This window comes from Trachymyrmex cornetzi, unplaced genomic scaffold, assembly GCF_001594075.2.
Source record: "Trachymyrmex cornetzi isolate Tcor2-1 unplaced genomic scaffold, Tcor1.1 scaffold90, whole genome shotgun sequence".
NCBI lineage: Eukaryota > Metazoa > Arthropoda > Insecta > Hymenoptera > Formicidae > Trachymyrmex > Trachymyrmex cornetzi.
The window spans coordinates 705,622-730,694 of record NW_017300245.1 but is presented as its reverse complement, the minus strand read 5'-3'; the positions used below and the strand labels follow the sequence as shown (position 1 = coordinate 730,694).

At 33.6% G+C, this 25,073-nt stretch overlaps 3 protein-coding genes across 8 annotated transcripts; 2 read left to right on the top strand and 1 right to left on the bottom strand.

The window, feature by feature from the left end:
* The first annotated feature begins 593 nt into the window (after positions 1-593).
* Positions 594-5,890, top strand: LOC108769426 (SURP and G-patch domain-containing protein 1). 2 transcript variants are annotated; one of them, XM_018520413.1, is made up of 9 exons: positions 594-1,059; positions 1,228-2,429; positions 2,696-2,798; positions 4,012-4,190; positions 4,276-4,613; positions 4,775-5,099; positions 5,362-5,446; positions 5,530-5,659; positions 5,749-5,890. In XM_018520413.1, exons 1-9 carry the CDS (start codon positions 839-841, stop codon positions 5,773-5,775), a joined length of 2,610 nt encoding a protein of 869 aa, XP_018375915.1. In that variant the 5' UTR covers positions 594-838; the 3' UTR covers positions 5,776-5,890. The 2 variants fall into 2 exon arrangements, with proteins under 2 accessions (XP_018375915.1, XP_018375914.1); XM_018520412.1 differs by having other exon boundaries at positions 4,273-4,613.
* A 791-nt stretch (positions 5,891-6,681) lies between these two features.
* On the bottom strand, positions 6,682-16,913 carry LOC108769389 (uncharacterized). Of its 3 annotated transcripts, none has more exons than XM_018520339.1 (5): positions 16,829-16,913; positions 9,476-10,041; positions 7,669-7,935; positions 7,424-7,588; positions 6,682-7,311 (listed from the first exon to the last, which is right to left on the bottom strand). In XM_018520339.1, the coding sequence occupies exons 2-5, from the start codon at positions 9,860-9,862 to the stop codon at positions 6,898-6,900; spliced, it is 1,233 nt and encodes a 410-aa protein (XP_018375841.1). In that variant the 5' UTR covers positions 9,863-10,041; positions 16,829-16,913; the 3' UTR covers positions 6,682-6,897. The 3 variants fall into 3 exon arrangements, with proteins under 3 accessions (XP_018375841.1, XP_018375843.1, XP_018375842.1); XM_018520341.1 differs by having other exon boundaries at positions 16,865-16,901; XM_018520340.1 differs by lacking the exon at positions 16,829-16,913 and adding an exon at positions 10,234-10,335.
* A 2,766-nt stretch (positions 16,914-19,679) lies between these two features.
* LOC108769449 (angiopoietin-4) lies at positions 19,680-24,921 on the top strand. Of its 3 annotated transcripts, XM_018520460.1 has the most exons (11): positions 19,680-20,070; positions 20,186-20,361; positions 21,058-21,329; positions 21,674-22,203; positions 22,341-22,603; positions 22,824-23,100; positions 23,393-23,524; positions 23,752-23,939; positions 24,097-24,240; positions 24,391-24,515; positions 24,666-24,769. In XM_018520460.1, the coding sequence occupies exons 2-11, from the start codon at positions 20,198-20,200 to the stop codon at positions 24,767-24,769; spliced, it is 2,199 nt and encodes a 732-aa protein (XP_018375962.1). In that variant the 5' UTR covers positions 19,680-20,070; positions 20,186-20,197. The 3 variants fall into 3 exon arrangements, with proteins under 3 accessions (XP_018375962.1, XP_018375964.1, XP_018375963.1); XM_018520461.1 differs by lacking the exon at positions 19,680-20,070 and having other exon boundaries at positions 20,200-20,361; positions 24,666-24,921; XM_018520462.1 differs by lacking the exons at positions 24,391-24,515; positions 24,666-24,769 and having other exon boundaries at positions 19,680-20,361; positions 23,752-23,929; positions 24,097-24,234.
* The last annotated feature ends 152 nt before the right edge of the window (positions 24,922-25,073 follow it).

Sequence of the window (25,073 nt, the reverse complement as noted above, 5' to 3'; positions counted from 1 at the left end):
GTATATATATATATATACACAGTACATATACATAGTTGTTATATATATCATAACGTAAATATTGTAAAGCATTTTTATTTGTATGTCTATATGTTTAAAAATAAAGTGCAATATTAGGGACAAAATGTAAGCCCAACATATAAATCCTACAAAACGATCTATTAATTTATATTGTGTCGTTAAAATTATCTTTAGGAATATTTAATTTTTGTTTCTAAAGCTATTAAGTTATTATTAAAGTATAAAAGCCGGTTTCACCTGCAGTTTTAGTAGAGTTAACCAGTAACCAGTCAATTCTACTAAACAGCAAGTACGATTGGTCGGTTAAACGCCGATTAATAAGTAATTGATGTTGATGAAACCGGCCCTTAGTAATCATTTGTGATATTTGGCGCATTCAAAGTGTTATATTTGATGCATTCCTAATATCTAATGCGCGATTGGTCGTTTCTCAGTCCACACGTGTTTTAATTGGTTACGTATATTTACTATAGATAGACTTCACCGAATATAAACGGTTATAATTGGCAACAATTGGCATTGAAATATCTACTATATAAGCACTGCTGTCTCAATTTGGTTTCAGTCAGTTTCAGTCGTTTCAGTTGGCAGACATTACACAAGTAAAAATATATATGGCCGACATGACGACATTGCTCGATGAAATCGGATGAAATATGAAACTCGCACTGTATGTGATCGGACGTAAATCTTTTGTATTAGTAATTGTATGATCCTGAGATAAAAAATTCAAGATACGTAGATTGTTTTTTAATAATCCGCCCGTAAAATCTCATAAAGTCGCTCGTAGAATAGAGTGGCTAAACTGCTGACAAAAATGGCGTATCGTGGTGTAAAGGGTTCTGATCCGTTTGTATCAAAAACTTCACGAAATGAACGTTTCGCGCAGATGTCAAAACAAGAGCAGATCATCCAACAGAAAAAGATGGAAATCCAAGCAAAACTGCAAGAACAGAAAGCGAAAGAAGCCGTGGAATGCATGAAGAAGTCTAGCTCGTCAACTTCCAGTACAGCAACTAGTAAGAGCACTGCGCCAAAGTAAGTCAAGTAAATTCCTTATGTATCATGTTGTCATGTCAACTCAGTCTTTCGGACAAAATTATAATTATAATAATGTTATAGTTTATGTTATAATTTACGCGTTTGTCATATTTATATTGACAGCTTGGAGATGTCAAAAGTAAAAGTCATTGTTTATCTCTGTAGGGAGGATGATGAAAAGCCTACCATGAATCTGTTTGCCAATGACGGCAGTTTTCTCGATCAATTTAAAAAAATAGCCAATAAAACAACTAGCAAACAAGAACAGGATAAAGAAGATAAAAGAAAAGATGAGAGAAATTATGAAGTTGTTAGAGAGAGAGACAGGGAAAGAAAGCGCAGCATTGAAAAGAGTAGAGATTGGGACAGCAGACGCGATCGCCGAAGAAACGATACACGATGGGGAAGAAGTTCAGATAGGAAACACAGTTCGTCGTCGAGTCCGTCGCCTACAAGGCGAAGATCACCACCTAGTCCAGAGACGCGGCATAGCTATAATCAATCACAAAATGGACAACGCGCACAATTTCAGAATCAGCAATTCCCAATTCAAAATAACAACCACGTCTCTTCCATCCCGTCCCTTATGTCTCAACCAGTGCAGATGCAAATGACAAATATACCGCCTCCGAATATAAGGAACTTGACACCAAGTATTCCATCTGCGCATATGCAAAGGATACCAATGTCGAAAAATTTTAGCAATAATTACACTAACATAAATGAGCATTCTAATAATGTGAGAATGCAAATCGCACCATCGCATATTATACGTCCTCCACCTCCTCCTTCTATTCAGACCATTCCACCGAATACAAATGTCCCACCACCAAATATGCAAATGTCTCAAGCTATACCAATGCCCAATTTGTCCTCGCCATCAAACGCACAACAGCATATTATACAGAATCCGCAACAATGCAGCGTACCACCGCCAGCGTGCAATGCTAATTTACAACCTCCGAATATTCCTCCGCCTAACATACCACCTCCGAATATTTTGCCACCAATGTCTCAAATGCCACCGACCATGATGCCTATTACAGGCTCGCAAACCATTGTAGTAACAGTACCAAACGTAGCTAATGTTCCACCTCCAAATGTGATAACATCTATGATAATGTCAGCACCTCCGCCAGTGCATACCGTCCCATCAACAATCAATTCAGTTCCACCACCAAACTTGAACATCCCTCCGCCAAACATCCCGCCACCTAATGTCATTCCTAATACAGCACCATCGCGTGGTCTCATGTCCAGCGGCTATGCTCTTTCCAATCAGGTACCTATTTCGGTGGGTCCTCCTAACGTACAAATACCACCACCTGTGAGACCACCGGCTAATCTACAAAATTCCGAACAACAAGGTATGATATTACAGTTAGGAAATATGTTTCTTTTGTGTCGCACAATTGTATAATGTTATCTTTAAGCACTAGACACATTGTTTCCTCTTGTACAATTTTAATAATATTGTGGGAAACTAGGAAGATAAATTGTTATAAGATATAAAAAATAATAAAATAGAAATAATATATACAATATTCTTTATATTGTACATACACACACATACACATATATAGACAAATATTTGAAACATTATTATACAAAGTAGCTGACAAAGGGTTCTAAGTGTGTTTAGTAGAGGCTGAGCAGCTGGCACGAATCGTGGCTGACTGTGGGGATGAGATAGAACAAGAAGTACGAGAGAAGAATGCCCAAGATCCTAAATTATGGTAACTACTGTCCTCACTGGTCCTCGTTTTGTATTTCCATTTCCCCATTCCTTGTTTGTAATATAATTAATACTTTTATAATATCTAGGACGATAATATTTTATTTTGTATTATAGGACATTGTACAAATCTCTATCACATAGTTCTTGACATCTTAGTAACATGAAAAATTGAATGTACAATTTTGTTGAATGTCCGCTTAATGTGAATTCTTGCAAGTGTGCTTGCATTCCTAAATATCAACTGTATCACAAAAAAATTGCTAATTGCATAAATTTACCTACATGTTTACTATATTTTTATGAAGCAAACTATTTTTTCGTTTGACAAAATTGTTAATAATGAATGTATTCTCACATTGAACATATTTTTTCTTACAATCACAATAATGGCATCATATATATTTGATAACCCATAATTCTTTTAGCACAAAAAAAAATTGTTTCTCTTGTAGACTTTAAAATGTTCTATTACTAATATAATTATTTTTTACATGAAAGAAATTAAGAATTTATATGAAATTATAGAAAATGTTACAAAAGATATGGTATACGAAATAGCTTGAGGCAAAATACGCAATTATCTTCTAAATGGATTTTTCTGTATACATTTTGCTGCAAAGTTTACTTTGTGTTTTATTCTTTTATTGTTTAGTTTTAAACATGTTTATTCTCAAAATTCAAGTTTTAATTATGTTGTTTTTAATGTGTTAAAAAAAATATGATTGTTTAACTAATAAGAAAATATTCCATTTAGATATATTTATAAAACATTTTTATATTTAATGAATATTCCAATACCTATACCTATTCAATATCTATGCTAAGAATAATCACTAATGTGATCTATGCTTTACATTCTAAGATTTTATGTGGATTTCAATATTAATTAAAGACAAAAAAGATATCTATTATTTCAAAATTTCATCTTACAATTTTCAAGTTATAATCGTATCTTTTGAAGCATAACTGTATATTCTTTTAAACTTATGCTGTTTCTTGTTTTTGGTGTTTACATGTTGCGTATATTTTCAAATGCTAGATATATATTATGTATAATATCGATGCCTCCAATTTCCTCAATCCAAATAATATTTTAAACTTTTCTTCTGCTACTTTTTACTTTTTATTGACGTTATATTTTTTCTATGAAAGTATTGTATCTATAGGAATACATATTACTAGACAGCGTTTTAAGTATCATTTTAATCAAGGTTTCTGCACCAAAAGCAAAGTGCAGCGTATCTGCAGTACAGGGGATTGGTTTCAAAATTACGTGCGGAGAAGCCAGATAAGGATAAGAAGAACAGTGGTGCAGAACTTTATTGTCCTGAAGAAGCTCTTAGTGACAATGATGAGGATAAGTCTCAGAAATCTCATTCAACTTCACATGGTGAATATAACTACACGTATACATATTCAATGACATTTAGCACAAGTTTTATTGATACATGTTTTATATATGCCACTGTTAGCAGATCAGTTAAAGGACGATAATAAGGAAGAACGGAAAAGAAGAAAACGTAGTCGCTGGGGTGATCCAGACAATAAGGTTCTCGTTACAGAAACAAATGTACCTTCTGGTAATAGATCAAGTACTGTACTTCCACAACCTGGCATAGCTATACCGGGACAAATTGGACAACCTGCAGTCATAATACCTTCTCCATCAAAGAGACAACATGTTAAATCAAAAAATCCAATGCTTACCAAGATTTCACGTAATGATCCTGCACTTATCCATTATGCAAGACAGACATTTGGCACACTCGATTTAAGCGAAGAACAATGGAAAAAGGCAGAGGATCATTATAAGGTAGATTATTGTTGCATTAATTATAAAAGGTATATATATATACACACAAAGTATATTAAAATTTACTGTCTTTATCTGATTATATATGTATATAAAAATATATAAAAGTAAATTTTTAATTATAATTTTGCACAAAAAGATGTATAAATAATTTTTTTTAGATAAATCTTTTATACCAAAATCTCTTAAGGAAAAGAGAAGAAGTGAAACGTTTAGAAGCACAAGGGAAACATAAATATGAGTACGATAGCGACGAAGAAACAGAAGGAGGAACTTGGGAACACAAATTAAGGTCCGCTGAAATGGAAGCGACACAGATGTGGGCCGAGGAATTAACTGCGCAAGCGGAAGGCAAACATCATATTGGCGATTTTCTGCCACCGGATGAACTAAAAAAATTTATGGAGCAATATAATGCTGTAAAGCAAGGCAAAGAACCCGACTTGAGCGACTATAAAGAATATAAGTTAAAGGAAGATAATATAGGTAGGTTCCAAAAAAGTTTTTTCTTGTTTTTTCTCTATCAATATTATATTTATACAATAAATACAGCGATTAAACTTATGTAACAAATAAATGGTTAAATTTGGTTATATCCTATTGAGAACTTAAATACTTACTATTTATTAAATTGACAAATATATTTCAAGTTAAATGCTAACAAAAATAATTTCTGAATTCTTTGTTAAAAATTATTTCAGTTAATTATTTTAATTGAATTTTATAACAAGTTTTTTTTACTTTACAGGATTTCAGATGTTACAAAAACTGGGATGGAGCGAAGGACAAGGGTTGGGCAGTGAGGGTAGCGGTCGTATTGAACCAATTAACAAGTAATGCCTTTTACATTATTTTCTTCATATATGTCGAATATATTTGTGTAATATTTTCAAGTTGTTATAATCAATGTTTCTAGAGCGACAAATAGACTCGATAGTGCTGGTCTAGGATCTGAAAGACCAGACGGAGTATCTAGAGATGATGATGAATTTGATGCATATAGAAAACGGATGATGCTCGCGTATAGATTTAGGCCTAATCCGTTAGTAAGTATCGCGATTTTTACAATAAAAAATTAAAATGTTAAGTAAAAATATCCAACAGCTTATTTTAATTATTACATTTTCTTTTTCAGAATAATCCAAGAAGACCTTATTACTAAGAGCTAAAATACATTGTCACTAAATTAGTATTCCTTTTATTACTGAACAATGTAGTAGATGCCTTTATTTTGTATATTTGAAATTGTATATTTCATTTTAAAATATATCTCTTATACACAATTTCCGTTTTTCTGAGTAAAATTATTTATAAAAATTAGTATAAAAATTAGTATTGAAGTTTGAATACATTCGAAGAATGAAAAAATATATATGAGCAAAAATTTGATTTTGTTCACTATTTGTACATTCTTTGTACTATTTGTACACTCTTTGTACTATTTTACATTATTTTTTGTACTTTAATGTAAAAGAATATCGCTAAACTGCATTATCTTTCGATAAATTTCAATATTATGTTTGATATTTTAAATAGCACATCAGAAATGTCAAAAAAAGTTAAATATTAAGTGTTTGAATAAGTTTCCCTCGTTTTCTAAGAGACGTCACGAATACATGCATAGAATTTTTCTAGTGGCAACTGTTGTATTTGAGAGTACCATACATAAGTTTTCATATTTAGTACATGACATTTGATGGACGGGTAAACAACATTTTTGTCATTGCATTGAAAACGACTTTTGTGCCAACAAAACAGCATTTGCGGGAAGTTTTACTGCATTGTTTTATTGTTAAGAAAATTGCAGCTGAAAGTTATCACTTGCTTGTGGAGATGTATAGGCAGCATGCTCCATCCGAAAGAGTGGTTTCAATGCTTTAGAAGTCATGATTTCGATAAAAAAACGTGAAGGTGCATCGAAAAATTGAAAGATGAACAACTGGAAGCATTATTTGATGAAGATATCTATATCAAATACTGAAAGAATTAGACTATTAGAGGCATTAAATGTTGATTAATCAACTATTAGCAAAGGTTTAAAAACAAAATTTCACAAAAAAAACCGGCGTAAACTTATTCAAACACTCGACATATACACAATTTTCATATTTACGTATGTAAATAAGTCATTACTAATGAAATTCCTCTAACTTAATAAAATAAAATAGGCTTGTACTTTTAGTGGTACAGCTACACTAATTTCTAAGTTTAATACGTAATATTTTACTTTTGACTCCAAGATTTTCCTTGACATTCGCAATATTAATATTGTGCATGAAAGTATTTATATATAATTTCTGTCGACGAGATCTTTAAAAGTACCTATTAACATACTTCTATAAAAGCTATCATTTTCTATTCTATCTTGAAGCACATCACTATCATATGTATTTTTTATTTCCACATCATTACTGGTAAATGCATGTATAGTGTAAGTAGCCATTCCCGCTGCGTATTTTCCAAATTTAGTAAGATGTTCAGATAATACTTCGTAAGGAAAAAGGATATCAGGATCATAACCGGCTCTTTCGATATACCTGGATAGTGTTTCGTAATATTCATGTATTACTTGGTCGAAATATTTACTTCGTATTTCTTGCGTGCAGCAGCAGAAAAGTACATAAAGTAGATCTAAAGCAGGAGATGCGTAACGACTTAGCTGAAGATCTATAAAGCGTAAGTCGTACGGATTGTTCTCCTAAAATGAAATGACGTATAAGATGTCGTATATTTATATATATTAACTTAACGCAAATCTTAAGCTGCTACTACATATATCATCAAAGAAATATCCAATTGTGTGTACATACTTTGTCGTATTTGAAGAGCATGTTGTTGGTCCAAAAGTCACCATGATTTACAACGGCGTATGGCTCAACAGCTTTTCCATCAACTGAATCGTACAAGTTTTGCGACATATTTTCTACGAATCGTTGGTATCTTTCGGAATAATGTTTATTTTCATTCGCTAAAGCCTAGTACGTGATACCAAAAAGAAAAAATAATTTAAATTTGATGAATATCGATGACCTTTGAGGATAAAAATGCAAAGTACCTTGAAAACGAGCTCAATAAGTAATTTTGAGTATTTTTCAATATCTTTCTTCTTATCGTCACTATTATTATCAGCTAATTGTTGAGAAAACATGTGTTCTTTCATCTTTAATTTCTCGAAGCTCGTTGGGTTCGCAACACGCGTAATGAAGCTGTATGCGTGAAATTCACCTAAGTATCGTAACGCCAATCTAAGATGAGGATAATCCAAAATTTTTGACTTGGCCATCACGAAACCTTGAGGCGCTAGATTTTCTAATATCAGTATCTACGGTAAATTATGTACCATTATTCAAGCGTTTATCTCTTTATTGCTTTAGAGTATTCTTTAGAAAAGATACAAATCTAATCTCGGTAGTCGCGCTACATATGAGGAGTACGTGAAAGTTTATCATGTTATGAGATAACTGAGGATGATAATCGTATAATGTTGTCGAGTCACGTCATCTTACGAGTGGATATTCATAGTTGTTTATATTGATGAATAAGATTCGAGTGCCTTGATCTTTACGTGTGTATTGCATATATACATGAAATAAATTTCTTACCAAAAAGCAGCAGCAAATTGCAATGCAAATTACAATGAATTACAAAATAGATTTTTTTCTCTGAGGCCTTATCGTTAAGTATATATGTATATAAATCTCTCTCTCAAGATATCCTATTAGATGAAATACTAAAGTTATATACATATTGTGCAAGATGAGATAAGATAAGGATACCTATTAGAAGATAATTATACTTTAATTTATATTTTTTCTACCATGCACAGTTCTTCCATTAAAATGTCAGGGATATATTACGTGTGAAAGTTACGTATTAAAGAATCAAGTCTTTATAAAGAAGTGTATGTACGTGTACTTTCGCGAGCCATCTAATTATCAGACACTTTACTCCACACTCCTACCGCATGCCTAACATTGATTACATCGGTTTTTACTGCTAAATATAAACGGGAAAAGACTTTAAAAATTGCGGAAGATATAGCATTATTTATACCGTAGCGATTTGTTGGCCGTTTTCTTATATAAATAGCGGTAGCTTTCGAACAAATAATCGGAGGGTTGCGATTTAAAGGAAAGCCTCCCGAGACGCTTCGATGAATTTCACGAATTAATTAAACTCCAAAATTAATAATTTCACCAATAAAATGGAGCCGCGCCAAAATATGGGAGATTCTTTCGCATTAACGCTTAAATGCAGATTGGCGAAAATATTGCGTAATGCAAAGGTTAACCGGACCTTATGTCTTACTTGATAATCTTAAACCAGTTTATTATGCCCGGGCGCGCGTATATGCGTGTCCGTGTATCCGTGTGTCATTATAAATCGACATTTCACTTCGCGACATGATGTTTGCGTTTTATTACACGTATAAATCTTGCGGAGCCAATTTAGCAACGCATCGTGAAATGCATTGTCTTGAGAACGACGTGCAAAGAATAGGAGAGTTAAGCAGCTTTATAGCTGATCGAAATAAAAGATAGTATCACAAGTAAACAATGAAATAGCATTTGAAATTTTACACACGCGCAATACAATATCGTTTTTAATTAAATTATGCAAAGTATTTAACTTCCTTAAAGACTTGATTGTTGAACGTTATATATATATCTTTCTTACGGCCTCTACATTATGTATGTGGCTATTTCGCGCAAGAAAAGAGATTATGTAAAGGCGCCGTATGGAATTTACATATATGCATGCATGATTACATGATACTCGGCTATGTATGTAGTGTTATTACTTCATTGGCATGGCTTACGTTTAGAGAGAGAGAGAGAGAGAAATGGTAAACCGCAAATTACCTCTTTTCCGGATTCATCGCTAACGTTGTATAAAATAGGGAAGCGATCGATAATCTCGCCGCGGTCCTTCAAAGTCTCTTTGAAAATGGGCAATACTTCTGTATAGAAGAACATCTCGCGTTGAAACAGATTTGTGACGCTACTGCTAGATAGAATTTCGCCGGTGTCCAAAGTTCGTGTAGTTTTGAGAATAAGCTGAATTTTCTTGTTCTCACCATCTTCAGTGATGCCCTCGATCGTGCCGCGACAGACGAGGCTAACGTAATTATCGCCTTTATTGGTGCCCTCAGTTATGTGAAATTTTGGGGCCGATAACTTGATGCTTTTTGCGTATGTACGCAAGTAATCGTACAATCGCTCGTCTGACACAATTTTCTCATCTGCCATTTTTTTCCCTTTCCTGTCTGTTAGTGTCTTTATCTCACGAAATCGGGCGGATGTTGCTTACGTTTGTTCCTTACGACAGAGTCAGCAATACTCTAAGCTTTATTTCAAATCGTCGAGATATCGGAATCGAATCGTCTTGCTCGACTGCTTATCATACCTCGATGATAAGAGAACGATTACTGGAATGATCGTTGAAAAGCATCGCTTATATTATTTTCGTGTTATCGCATTTTTAATTTGTAAATCATTACTGAGCAAGTTATGAAGATTATGAAATGTATATCCAGTGAGAAATGAGAACGGAATCGATGTCGAATCGATTCGATATCGATTTCATTGTCATTTCTCACTGGGTACATGGTTGCGTTTACCTAATTCGTCGCTGAGAGGAGTTCCATGTATATGCAGCTCTGTGTGTTATTTTTCACAATCTTAGGGCCAGTTTTTCCACTTTTTGGTAAATCTGTCAATCCACGCATGTGATTGGGTAATCTTGCTACTTACACCCGACAGGTAAAATTTACCAAAAGGTGGAACAACCGGGCCTTAATCTTCTTCCTCTCTCTTCCTTTTTATATTGATTTTAAGCAGGGTAAGATCACTTTTTTTTTAACTAAGAGCCTGTTGTTCCACCTTTTGGTAAATTTTATCTGTTGGGTAAGTAACAAGATTACCCAATCACATGCGCGAATTGCCAGATTTACCTAAGTCCGGATCTACAGTAGATGATTTAAGCTTTAAGCCATAAGAAATTGACCAATTACAATCGAATTCGAGAAGAATAAGCGACTGTGATTCGCCCATTTCTTATGGCTTAAGGCTTAAAACCCTATTGTAGATCCGGACTAACAGGTAAAATTTACCAAAAGATAGAACAACCAGCCCTAAGTTAAGTTAAAGTTAACAACCTTGAAAGTTTAACTTAGTTAAGATACAAGTTAATTTATAATGAAATTAATTGAATTAAAAGTTAAGTTAATAAAAAAAGTAATTGTAAAGTTAAAAGTTAAATTTGTCTTTTTTAAATTTTTTTATAATTAATTGAATTAAAAGTTAAGTTAATAAAAAAAGTAATTGAAAAGTTAAAAGTTAAATTTGTCTTTTTAAAATTTTTTTTAATTTATGATTCCAAGGTTCCAGTCTCACAAATAACGGAAATGACAAATATATACTTCATTTAGAAAATGCTCTATATTTTATTTACATGTTTTGTTTATGTATATATTGTTTAGTATATAAGATTCGACTATACTGGCCCGTGATATGACTAAAGCTTCAGACACAATACGAGGGAGTAATGATAGTAAAAAGGAATAATAGATTTCAACCTATCAGAAACTAGATACATCGAAAAATACACGGTTTCTGATAGATTGAAATCTGGAGGTCGATTGTGTAATTTGAAATGAGGTGAAAATTACAAAAGTGAACAAATTCACTAGAATATTTATAATTTCATTGGTCAACACTTAGTAAATTTGCTCACTTTTGCAATTTTCACCTCATTTTAAGTTATCGCCATTGCCGCATATTATGTTTGAGACTTAACTTCAAAGAATTAAATAAAAAATTAATAGTTACGGATATAAAATGTAACTAAATAAAAAAAGTTAAAAAGTTAAGAGTCTAAAATGTAACTGAGTTAAGTTAAAATTAACTTTTTAACTTTTCAACTTAACTTTTATCTTTTTAACTTAGCACTACCCAACCCTGATTTTAAATAAATGATTCAATGGCTATGATGAAATTCCCATACAGCACAGAAAGATTGTAGAAACATTGTAGAATGATTTCACTGAAACATTGCAATATTGCATGGTGGTTACGAAACGTTGCTAAATAATTGCTGCAAGATTCCAATAACGTTAAGATGTTCGCTTTTTGTTATATTACAACGAAACGTTCCAGCAATATTACAATGTAGTGCATTTGGATAAATTTTTTACGAAGACTCTACAATGAAAACTATTTTCTGTACATATATCTCACTAATTTTAATTTTTCTACAAATCGCATTTCTAGTGATATGTGCTTTCCAAAAGCAATTTTTTATGATAAAACCATAAAATATTGCAATAAATGTATTATTAATTTTTAAGGATAAATTTATTCGTAAGGATAAAGCATGTATGTGTGTGCCCCGAACAAAATTATCCACATTAACATAATGATACAGGTTAAGGATAAAGCATGTATGTGTGTGCCCCGAACAAACTACAAATATTATCCACATTAACATAATGATACAGTCTTGGTAAGTTAATCATGGATTAAGTCAATCGCAGTGATTCTTTTTAATTCGAAGCCACTCCGAGTCAACTGAAATCAATTAAAAAATGACAATATGAAATTTATCAATAAAGTTCGAGCTCTGGGGTTTATTCTTGCGTTCACATCAGATATAAATACATCATCGATTACATAATTAATATTTCGATAAATCGTTTTCAACAGCTTAATTGCTTATCGTCTTATTCGATAATGATGTATTGATTGCATCCAAACTCGATATTATACAATTTTTTTATTTCATATTTAGAATAAATATAAAACTTATGGCATATTCGGTAGATTGCACTAGTGCGTACTGAATGCGAACTTTTTCGGTGCTACGCATTCGGGTTGTGCGCACTGTATCAGTATTTGTATTTAAGTTGCTGTACTCGGCAAATGAAAACTCATGACGCAGTGTAGTGCTGAATTTGTATTCTGACCAACCGAACGAGTTCAAAAAATATTGCACTGACATTATTGCACTCACATCAATCCAATGTAGTTCTGCACTCGCATCGTGTCAGGGCAGCACCGTGTCAGAGCAGCACTAGAACCATGTCAGTGCATATGTACCGAATGTGTTATTAGCTAACGAATAATGACCGTTAAATAATAGATTAATAAGTTTTTTATTTAAATATAAAAATTGATTATATTAATTATTGTACCATAAAAACGGCTGATAAACTAAAAGACTGTACTACATAAATATTGTAAAAAATTATATTTTTATATTATTATTATCGTAAACAATTAAAGAATTACAGTTTGTAATATTTCTGAAGTATTACAGGCATGTTACTGACATTTTGCAGACATATTGTTAATTTACATTTCTGTAATATCTCTACAATGTTACATTGCGATCTGCAATATTGCAACATTGTAGCAATATTGCTTCAATCTTCTGTGCTGTATGAGTTATAAATTATATATTCTTGACGTGTACCTATATATTAAATATTATAGGTTGTTCACCTTTAACTATACTTAGAATGAAAGGCGCCCAGAGGATTATGGTTTGTCGCTTACATCTGTTATTTTTACACCAAACGCGCAACAGAGAAAGGAAGGAAAAGAGAGGAGTGGCGAGATACTGACCACCATTTCTCCAATTAAAGTGCCTTTTAAATATATATACACACATATATATACATTTACGGGTATAATTTCTCAAATAGCTATTATAGAAGAAATATCTTTATCGGTTTAAAAAAATATACAACAAAATATTAAAAAATATATAACAAACCAAGATGACAAAATTATGTAATCACTTCTAGTTATTTACTCATTTATGTACAAGTGCAAATTGTTCGTAAAATTCTTTTGTTATAGGAATAGATAACTATTTCAAACGATCCAAACAATGTTGCAAACACTTCGATCCGCTCACTTTACTGGATAAAAACGCGCGGCAATTTTATACCTGCAGTAGAATAAGAAGAGAAATTCTCAAGAAAGAAATCTTCGATTTAAATAAACAGAAAGTAGGCGAGGAGAATCCCGCGTTTTTTATCAAAAGTACGAAAAACGGTGACGATCGACATGAATGGTTGTCGTAGTTTTAACCGGTTTGGAGAGGAACAATTGATAGCTTATCTCGTGGTGTTAGTCAAGATCTTTACGTTTCAGTGCGGCAGCACTCGTATACGGTGTGACCCTATACAATTTACGAACCTGCCAACTTGTATTAGTCGCTTGCGTAATCGTGACTTTCATACGTTGTACTTTCGTTTTCGAAAGTATGATATAATCGTTATTTAGATAGAGGAATCCGATGGAACAAAAAAAAGAAAAGAAAATTATCACGTCGGTGCATTTCTCGCGGAAGTGTCCGGAAAACTTCCACGTTAGCGGGAAGTCGGTAGAATAATTGTGGAAAATACGGCTTATCGAGACTCTTCGGAATTCTGGGAACGTATTGTTATTAATGAGATGGCGTATTGCCCTATTTAATTTTTTTCCCTCGACAGGTATGCGAGGTCAATTCTCGCGAGAATATTCCTCATTCCCCGTTTATTCTTTATTATAACGAATTCTATTTTCCTCTGTTTTCCTTTCTCCTCAATATCCATTTGTGCACTTATTCTATTTTATTCTTCCGCCGACATAACACGGGATCTTTAAAGACCTTATTAGTATTTTGTTTGTGTGCGAACTGATGAGATAAATTTAAATCTAAAAATAGTAAAATACAAGTCTGACTTCTATGATAGAAGCTCCGAAAGTAAAAACTCGTTGCTAAAATAGAACAAGTCATTATGATATCAAAATGATGATCAAGATGACTCCAATTAATGATTATTAAAAGTCATTTTTTTATCATTTCCGATTCATTTTAATATTATTTTGACGTTATCGTGACTTGTTCTGCTTGAAGCTTTAACAAGTATACAAAAATTTTTTAAGATTTTCATATAATTCGAATTAATAAAAAGTTTATTTCTGTTTCTCGAAGACCCCTATTGCTGACGAGAGTTAAAAAAGCGAATAATTAGCGTTGGACTCACAAATTACCAAATCTGGAGCGTATGTAACCATCAGTTAGTTGTTTAACTAAATGCGAGATAAATAAAAAATAATATCATTTAAAAGGACAGTTACTAAAAAAAAAAAGAATAACAAAATTTTATGGAGATTTATCCCAAGCAAAACAACCAGTCATTATGATATTAAAATTATGTCAAAATGACTCCAAAATGATCAGTAAAAGTCATTTTTCAATCATTTCCGATTTATTTTAATGTCATTTTGATGTTATCGTGATTTAATTGTTGTTCCGCTTGGGACCATAACTGCACAATAATATAAAATAAATTGAATTAAAATTGACAAAACGGATAAAATCACACTAAATTTCTTGTAAGAACATAACATTTGCAATGTCAACGCAGAGTCACGTATATGTAAATGAGCGTTAAGAAATAAATATTATAAGAATAGAAACAACATTGTCAGAGGAATATAAGTCGTCGAATTGAAAAACAATGTGGATAGACACTTAAGTATAATTATAACAATCAAAAGAATTAAAATTTATTTATTATGTTCGTATAAGCATGGTGCAATAACTCTGTGTCTGATTTGAAATTTAAACCATTGTCATTTTCATATTGAGCATTTCGGACACTAACTTTCGGACTTTTACCCAGATATCTCTCATTATCTAAAATTTTGGTGTTCATCTAAATTCATGGTCTAATTGTAATCTATGTTTGGAAATGACAGACAAGTTACTGCTTTTTTTATTAATGTCATTTTTATGTTCGTCGATTCTAGTCTTTAACTTACGACTCTCTGTCCCACGTAAGAAGCATTACAATTTTTACAATTAAAATCTTGTAAACCACATTTTTGTTCGACTCGTGAAGAAGAACGTCTTTTTGTGCTTTGATGATTTCGTTAAGTTTATTTAAACTGAAGAAGGACAATTTGACATTCAGATTTTTAATGATGCTCTTAAATAAATTTGTCATAAACGCAAGGCAAAAATGGAATGGTAAACCACGAAGTTGTTTTATTGTCATTGTTAGGTTTGTCTATTTGTTTTAGCGTCTTACGTTTCAAAAGAGACTTAATCGTAAATTGATCGTGTCAAAAATAAAATTAATAGGGTAATCGTTGTTCAAAAAAAAAAAAAAATGTCTTAATAAAAAAATTAAAATTATCCCTATGGTATTTTGGAGAGAGATGAGATAATAAAAAAAGTTCTGTCCGCCATGCTCGTAAGAACACTTCTCTTTTGTGAAAGCGGACTCTTTTGGGAAAGAGTTAAAAATTCATGTTGCCGACGGAGAGTTAAATGAAAAGTATAACAGGGCCGAAGATCATCTCCATTCGTACATACACATTTTCGACTTCGCGTGAACAACATTATTATTAACTTTTAAGTGTTACTTTGTAATTGTTAGTTTGCTGCGCTCATTGTTCGCATAAATAGCGCCTTGAAAAAAAAAAAAAGGTAGATAGTATCGCGATCCCTACAATTTACTCGTTTCTCAGCATCGTTGCGTTACTAACAATAACCCTCGCGACGTGTCTGATGTTTGTTCCGTAGACGATGCGATATTATGACGTCTCCCCCCCCCCCTCCGTTTGCAAGATGACACTTCAAACCTCGTGATCGCAGCAAGAGTCTGTTTGTCGAATCGGTCCATGGGGCCGTTGATACGATCAGCGGATGCGATATTACGAGGTTCGCGAGCGAGCGGATCTCCTCTGGGGGCTCTGGGGAAGCTGAAAGAGGGAGAGATCCGTTTTTTCCATCGATCCCGATTGCTCAACGATCGAGAGGCACATAATAATCACGGAGATTGTATCATAGCGGGTCGGGATATTTCAAGGCAATATACAACCATTCTCCGACAAGTCGCGCCGACTCGCGCCGATTCGGCCTTACTCCAGTATCCTCGATGTAATAAACGAACGAGCGAGACTTCGCCCGCAGCGTTAAGTTCCCGACGCTCGCCGTCGCTCGTTCCTTCGCTTCTTGCAATCCGCCCGGGCGCAAAGCCGCAAATAAACGGCGCAAACCGGTCGGATCGATCGTTAGCGAGAGACAATCGACGTCTTTACTTCTCTAGTCATCGTTTCCTTTTCCTTTTCTAATTTGTCTTTACTCGCGGTCTCCTCGTCGACTTTGTCCCCCTTAATAGTTAATTCGCCTGATTCACTTTAACGCGTCTCTACCTCTCTATTTCTTCCACTTTCCCTCGTTATCTTCACCTTGTAGCACGATCCTCGGAATTCCGATACATTCGACGTGCATTGTCGATTACGGCGCACTGCGCGCGGAATTATGTTTGCAAGCAATATTATCAATCATAAAAATATCCACGTGATTTTTCATTTACGTCAGACTAGCCTCGACTAGTCATCATCATGTGAGTCGAGATCATAGACCACTTATATTATCGCCGTGCGTGACGTAATAATGCAAACAGGACAGTGTGTACTTGAAATCGTAAACGTATTGCCTTTTCACGCCTACATTTTATGCTCGAGTTATTGAAATAAATTTCATAATAATTTACACAGATTACGGAGGAAGATTAGAGACAATTGATTGTTGTATAACATAATATCGCAGACCATACTGATTGAAGAAACGCAGTATTTTCGGAAAAATTTTATCTGAATTTTATAGACCTTTGATTTTAATTTTTTATAAAAGATACGATTAAGATATTAAAAAAGTAGGTTATCTGGTGAGTCAATCATTTACATATAACATTCGCTTTAGCTTTAGCGAAAACAGAAAATGGAGCAAATTGAATGTAAAGTTAACAAAAGAGTGTAAAGAAAACATTTAATAGAAGACATTAATAGAAATGTTTAATAGAAATGTAAAGGAAACGTAATTTAATTACGTTTCCTTTACATTTCGTTGTCTCAATTTTCATCTCCCAGAAACTTCGTTTATTTATTTGTCACTCTCTCTCTCTCTCTCTCCCTCCCCCCTCTCTCTTTACATTTGACTTCTTTAATCGTCATTTTCGCTAGGATGTCGTTCAATTTTCAAAAACACCGCAAACCGAAAATGTTCTCATGTCTGCTAGTATGCCACAAAATGATTTTGTTGGCATCTGATTTACGTTTTAAGAAGAAAAAGCGTCACGATGGTGAAGGAAGCCAGATATGATTAATTTTTGTGTAATATGAAATTTTAGTAATATTACATTAATTATAATTTCCCATTCAACATCGTAAATGTAATATACACATGTACATAATTATACACAGTTACATTGTTCAAGAGGAAGTTATGACATTGAATGTAATGTTATCTGTTAGTTTGTATTCTGTGGGAGTTGTTAATTAAAACCTCTCACTCAACAATATAACTGTAATATAACATATAACAGTTATATAAGAAGTAATAATTATATTGTTAGGTGGAAAATTATATACGTAACAATTATGTTATTGTTAGTTGGCTGAGTGTTTGTTGAGAAGTTTTGGAAAGTCATTTTCAAGTTTGACAAATCTTTAATTTTGATCTTTGCAGGAAGTAATATATTATGTAGATACACAGACTATATAATTCAGGTGAGTTTCACAGAAATTCAGCGTTGAATTTTTCAAAGTTAAAACAGCAAACCGAAAGACTGCAGATTTCTCGTGCTTCTCAATCTCTATATTGCAGAACGATCTCGTGTTGGCGTTCGCTCCGTAAAGGGTTCTGAGAACAAAGCGTTACGATAATCGCAATGAAAAGAGATTCGAAGCGAGCGGAGAGTGTGTGTACATATACGTGTGTATTTCCTGAATGAAAATCCATAACCGGATGGCGACGCAATGCGGTCCCCTTTCATTCCGGCCAGCACTCTCGGTTTCGTTTTCTGCAAAGGTTCCCGGTCGCAACTCGGTGCTCACGGTCTATGCGGCAGCGTAGTGCAGCGTAGTGTTACGGTACGGGAAAGGTTCTCCAGGGTTCCGTGGGGTCTTACACCCCACCCTTTCACCGCGTTCACCGCCACCTGTACAGGTCGACCGAGACTGGAGAATGGGACCAGGACCGCCGCGCTGGTTCTCCAAGTTGAAAAGGAATGGTAGTGAGAGTCCGAGAACCACAGCGGTGGCGGGGGAGGAAAGGGTTTCACGAGCGGCTGTCGCGACTGTCGAGTGCGATCGCTCGCTCGCTCGCTCGCTCGTACACTCGCGTTCGCGTGCGCGCGAGCGCGCGGCCACTTTAATGTGAAAGTAAGTCTTACAGTTGACCGAAAACTGCGTGCCCGTCGTGCTCTCGTCGGCTATCCACGACCGACGTGCCATGCCGTAGCGTGTTGTTCCGTCCGATCCGTGCGATGTACATACCCGTACGGCTCCAATCGACCGGTTCTACGGCCGTAGTCGACACGCTGTAAAAAAAAAAGAGAGGAAAAAATAAAAAAAGGGAGATCCGTTCTAATCGCCTTTGCTAATTAATTACCGTATCGACGCGCTAGTTGACTCATCCACGGGTACACGCAATATTTCAATCACGACTCCTCAACTTTCTATATATTTTGTTCTGACGTTGTTTCGTCATAATCAATCTCGATCGTCAGCTATCCTTCGAGTTGCGCTAGTTTTTGAAGAATTCTACCTACAGGACAATACGAGAGCGACATTGACAGCAAGACTGCAAGAAGGAAGAAAAAGCAAAAAAAAGGGGAAAAGAAATAAAAAAGAGAAAAGTGAGAGATACATAAAATTTCATGCAAAGATCGTCGTTTTTCAACCAAATAGTGATAAGGATTGGCTGCCTAAGTCTACAACTACTTTAGTGAAGTGAAGCTATTTCGATTAAATTGGATATCTTTCCTCGTGCAATAACGCAAAGTTTATATGGCATTTTCGTACTTTTATTAATTTCTTGGTTTAAAAAAAAAAGTGCAAGTGCGCGTGAATATTAAAACTATCTTTCCGTCCTAAGCCTAAGAACTCTTCTGTTAAAAATAAAATAAAAGAAGTAGTGATTGTGTAACGTGGAAAATCGTATTCGGATATATAATAATAATAATAATAATAATTTATTTTCCTATTTTTTTTTAGTGAAAATCGCTCGCGATTGAAGTGCATTTTTAAAAGATATATGTCACGTTTATTCTATGTATTCGTCAAGTTGCGTACGGATCCGTACAGAAAAGTTTAAGAGATTTAGCATAAATCAGATTCCTTGTATGTAATTATAATGTATGGACGAGAGTTCATCGTATAAATGAATCTTAATTACGGCTTCATTTATATCCGCGTGACACTATGTGATAAATCAAAGTGTACGTGCAACAAGTGAATGTGGACCAGAAGTTAAATGTATATTCACGCATGTGACGAGGCTAAACAAAACGGAAGAAAGGAAGGAAGGAAGGAAAGTCGAAAGCGTACACGGATTCGCGCATATTCGTCCGTTTTTTTCATCGGGCTTCTCTCAATAAATCGACTTAATTGTAAATTGAATGAATTTTTCGTTTATGTACCTGGCTACGTAACTATGCGCTCACGTCTTCAAACGTAATTGCGTCGATTATTGTTCGAGGCTTTTTGAAACTTACGGTTTTGCAGGACATTGTAATTATGAAACAAACGGTGCTCGTTATCACTTGCGTTTTGGGCTTTGTCTTAGCGGGAAGTCCTCGATTACCTCGAACATCCGCTGATCAGCGTGGCACGCGTAGTGCAAGCCATAATAATACCGGCGCAACGCTACAGCCGTCCTCACGCAATTTGCAACGAAATAGGTGAGAATATAGAGAGGATGTCATTGCATCCTCGTTTTCCTTCTCTCTTTCCATTTTTTTACTCGGACGAGAACATCTCGATTTTATGCGACGGATAAAAGTGCAAAATGGACCGTAATAACAGATCTTATAAACGGGAGAACTGAACAGTTAACCGCTCGTTACGTAAACCAGTCGATCATACTCCCAAAGCTTGCCGATATTTCGCTTACGAAACTTTCCATTTAGTTTGCGAATGTATTCATAACCGTGCATCACGCGATGTTGTAGCTTCACTTTAATGACACTAAATGTGATGTATCTTCAATAGAGCCATGGAGAGTCGTTGCAAATGTTTGATTCACGGTACTATAATGAATCTTTTTCATTTAATGCAATGACGATTGGAACAATTGAGTAATTTTTCAAATGACAAATTTATACTGCCGTTATTATTCAAATTACCAATAATAAACTCATTAATGAAAATTTATTTATATATATACAAATAATAATGGTCAGGAAAAGATATTTTATCAAAAATACATATATATGTATATAATAAATAATAATAAATATATATCATAAAAATTGATATTTAAACGATTTATTTTATTATTGGAGAGTTTATGTGATAGACAGCCGTATATATATTCTGATATTAGTAATGATATGAAGTAACAATTAGACGAAGACAATAAATATTATCTGTTGTAGAGAGCAATACCTTTTCAACGTCTTTGAAGTAATAGTATCAACTTTGGAGTCCAAGTTACAGCGAATCGAGAATTTAGATAAGGCAGTGGAGCATTTGATGAGAAGAGTAGAGGCTTTAGATTCACGTGTAAACGATAACATTGACAAAACAGATGCGGTGATTACTAAACTTAGGACGTTAGATTTGAAGCTTTTCAATGCGTATCCTAGCATACCCATGGAAGTTGCAACGAGAATTACCGAAAGTAAGAGCGGAAGTCATACAGAAGATAGTAAGTATGTGATACATATCTTCACGGAGTTTATACTTTATATCTGGTTGTTTAATCGGTCTCGATTTCTTTTTTCGCTTATGACACATAAAAAGAAAAAAATTGTATCAAGCTGTTTTAAAATATTTATTAAGAAATATGTGTATATATATGTATATATATATATGTATATATAACGGTGTGTGTGCAAGGGAAATGAGTCAAGTTTTTTATTTAAAAAATTAAGCAAAATATAAGCTTCTTATTTAGAAATAGCATTTCACTTTTATTACATTGTGCAAATAAATTAAAGATAACGTAATTGAAATCAAATTGTATTACAATGTTTAACTAAAATGTTACAGTTCCATTGATACGTGTGATTCATCATGATCAAAATGATCAAGCGCCGGAAACTGTCGGCGAAAAATTGATTTCTCTAGATCAGAAAGTTTCCGATATTGATCATAAGCTTGTCAATCTTAAGAATCAGCTCGACAACAATTTTTTACAAAATGATGATATAAATGCCGAGGCGAGTGAAAAAAAGCCCGTTAGTATGAGCGTCATCGAGATCACCAAGGCTATGAGTAACGAGGTGATGAACCATATGACGCTTGAGATTGAGAATCTTAAGCAAGCGACAGGTAATATGGATCGAAAGCTTCAATTCCATATGAATTTAGTGTCGGATAATCTCGGAGCGGTGTACAATATGATTAGTGACGTGCACGAAGCTATTGTCGAGAAAAATAATGAGAACAATCGGCATAATCGTCTTAATTTAACAACAACCGAAGCCCCGACGAAACAAAGCAAGATCGATCGTCTTGCGGAACAAATGTATCCGATGCTTACCGTTTCTGAAAAAATGGATCAAGTTTGGAATGTAGTGGTGAGTTTTAAATATGAAATTAACAATAGCATTTTATTTTCGGGAGTGCATTATAATGTTGTTAAAGAACTGATATTACAATCAGTGTGCGCATAATAACATAAAAAATAACATAATATCAATTTAAATAATATCAGATGGGAACTAAAAGTTCAGTGGACGGCTTGCTGCCAAAATCCGACGAATTACTTACTCAGACTCAAAGGCAAGAGAGAGCGATCAATGAAATTCACGCTGATCTAAGATCAAAAACAAACAAAATTATCGAAAACCTCGAAGGCGTCGAAAGCCGCTTGAGGAAACAAGAGGATGATGTAGCCACTCTCGCGCAACGTCCGATTGCGGCTGAATTGTTATTAGATCCAACGATCGATCGACTCGTTGAATATGATCCAAGCAGGTAAACATTCTTTACATTAGATAATTTACAAAATGATTATCGAAACTTACGTAATGACTATCATATTTGCAACAGCATTTGACTTAAGAAATAGTGACGATTGCACAATATAATTGTTCTTTAACGAAATCTTTCCTCCAATTCAAAATATTTTCCATAATACAGAAGAAATATTTAATAAGTCAAACACGAAATAAAGTCACATATTGTTTATTCCAAGATACGTCAGCGTAGCCGAAGATTTTGTAACGGAGATGCCCACATCTACGCTACCCACTGCCTCACCGTCCTTATCAACTACAACATCGATATCATCCGTCGCTTCACCCTCGAATAATCCTACTTATAGTTCCACGACACCTATGACTACATCTTCGAGTACAGCAAGACCAAATAGCAGAAATCGCGGAGTGATATTCCCGAGTGTTAAAAATAAACCGAGTTTAGCAAATTCTACTTTCACAAGCGACATATTAATTAATTATAAGGATGTCAAGGTATTTTAATATTTTGTGTAGTTTTCTTTATTTACAAAAAAAAAGCATGATCGTCTCGAACAATGTAAAGCGTGTCATAGCTTATAGTAAAAAAAAAGAGATTTACAAAAAATTATTGCCGAGAATGTATTGTTTAAAATATTTTAATATATTTTTTTTATTTTTATTTGATTTTTATCAGATATTTTTACGAGACTTATTTCAAAGAGCAAAAGAAAAAGATTTTGATAATATCTATAATATGTACCGACTTTTAATTTTTTTTATTATCTTTTGCATTTTGTAATTTCAGGGTTACTCTTGCGTGGATTTATTGAACGGAGGAATGAGAGACGGTGGGGTATACTATCTACAAATACGCGGTACGACATATTGGTTCCTTAAAGTTTATTGTGAACAGGAAGTTGCTGACGGTGGCTGGACGGTGAGTTTATTATCAACATTAAATATATACGGTTTAAATGACGATATTAAAATAAAAATTATTAAATTCTATCATTTATCAAAAAATGAAGTAAAAAAAAATTAAAGAAGATCACAGACTTCTGTATAGAGAAGACATATCGATCGATTAATTAATATAAGTACATTTACATACGTGTCTTAGATATTTGTTGTAAATCGATTTACAATAAATTTTCATTTTTAAAGGTTATTCAACGAAGAGATGATTTTGGAGAACCAAGAGAGAATTTTAATAGAGATTGGGCAGATTATAAAAATGGATTTGGAGATCCCGCTAAAGAATTTTGGCTAGGCAATGAAAATATATATATGTTAACAAATAATGAAGATTACATGCTCAGAGTTGAACTTGAGGACTTCGAAGGTAACAAAAGGTATATGCCTAAACTGTAGATTGATTATAGCAGCTTTTTTACTATTGTTAAAGGGTACTAATAATGTACATGTAGCTTTACTGTATTGGAAATAGATTGCGCAGATATAAATTTAAATCGATCGAATATAATTAATATTATAATTTCATTTTATTAGGTATGCACAATATTCACATTTTAAGATTTATTCGGAGGGAGAGTATTATAAATTGGAGATAGATGGATATGAAGGAAACGCCGGAGATTCATTGAACGATCCTTGGTACGGATCAAACAATAGTCCATTTTCTACGTACAACAGGTAAGATATATACGTCTTATATAATAAATAATACAGAATGTTTATTGTATGACAAATAAAATATATCTTTTTATATTATCGTAATTACATGTGAAATCATATATATGCCATAAGAACTTATTAGATTTAAAGATATATTTATGCTTTTAGGGATAATGACAGATCATCCTTGAATTGTGCTTCAATGCTCAAGGGTGGTTGGTGGTGGAAGTCTTGCGGACGTGGCTTAAATGGTCTTTATATAAATGATCCACAAGATGTTACTGCACGACAAGGTATGTTTATAATTCGCTAATGCAAATATTAAAATTAAGGTAAATTTCAATCTTCTAATTAATAAAATAAATATCGTAAATATTGTGGAAAAATTAAAATTAAATTCTCAATCTGTATTCACAAATAAAAATTATGCTGTTATACTAAAGGTATCGTATGGTTCCGTTGGAGAGGTTGGGATTATACTCTAAAACGTGCATTGATGATGATTAAACCAAAAGGACTAGCAACAACGACAACAACAACGGTATAAACATTGGAATTAAAAGTTTGAAATGTTAACTTTGAAATTTCTTACGCGATCATTAAATAACAACTTTGCACATAGTACTTAAATTATGTATTGCAAATGCATAAACACGCTGTAATATAAATTTTAAAGCACCGTTTTCAATTATTTTTCGTCCACTAAGTATATTAAATTTAAAAATATTGCAACTAAAATTTTCTTTGTATTCGACATAGTGAAATAATATTGCTCAATAAAAATTATTTTTCAATCAGATCTCATATCAATTTATCGTTATTTTAAATACTAAATATATAGGAACTTGAGA

What these genes read in the sequence shown, in the direction of transcription:
- LOC108769426 (XM_018520412.1), top strand. Translation starts at nt 839, where the DNA reads ATGGCGTATCGTGGTGTAAAGGGTTCTGATCCGTTTGTATCAAAAACT. An exon ending in AGGCAGAGGATCATTATAAG is followed by an intron (nt 4,614 to 4,774) that starts GTAGATTATTGT and finishes AATTTTTTTTAG; the next exon opens with ATAAATCTTTTATACCAAAA. An exon ending in GATTTAGGCCTAATCCGTTA is followed by an intron (nt 5,660 to 5,748) that starts GTAAGTATCGCG and finishes TTTCTTTTTCAG; the next exon opens with AATAATCCAAGAAGACCTTA.
- LOC108769389 (XM_018520339.1), bottom strand. Translation starts at nt 9,862, where the DNA reads ATGGCAGATGAGAAAATTGTGTCAGACGAGCGATTGTACGATTACTTG. An exon ending in TTATTGAGCTCGTTTTCAAG is followed by an intron (nt 7,589 to 7,668) that starts GTACTTTGCATT and finishes ATCACGTACTAG; the next exon opens with GCTTTAGCGAATGAAAATAA. An exon ending in TGCTCTTCAAATACGACAAA is followed by an intron (nt 7,312 to 7,423) that starts GTATGTACACAC and finishes ATTTCATTTTAG; the next exon opens with GAGAACAATCCGTACGACTT.
- LOC108769449 (XM_018520460.1), top strand. Translation starts at nt 20,198, where the DNA reads ATGAAACAAACGGTGCTCGTTATCACTTGCGTTTTGGGCTTTGTCTTA. An exon ending in GTTGAATATGATCCAAGCAG is followed by an intron (nt 22,604 to 22,823) that starts GTAAACATTCTT and finishes GTTTATTCCAAG; the next exon opens with ATACGTCAGCGTAGCCGAAG. An exon ending in TTAATTATAAGGATGTCAAG is followed by an intron (nt 23,101 to 23,392) that starts GTATTTTAATAT and finishes TTGTAATTTCAG; the next exon opens with GGTTACTCTTGCGTGGATTT.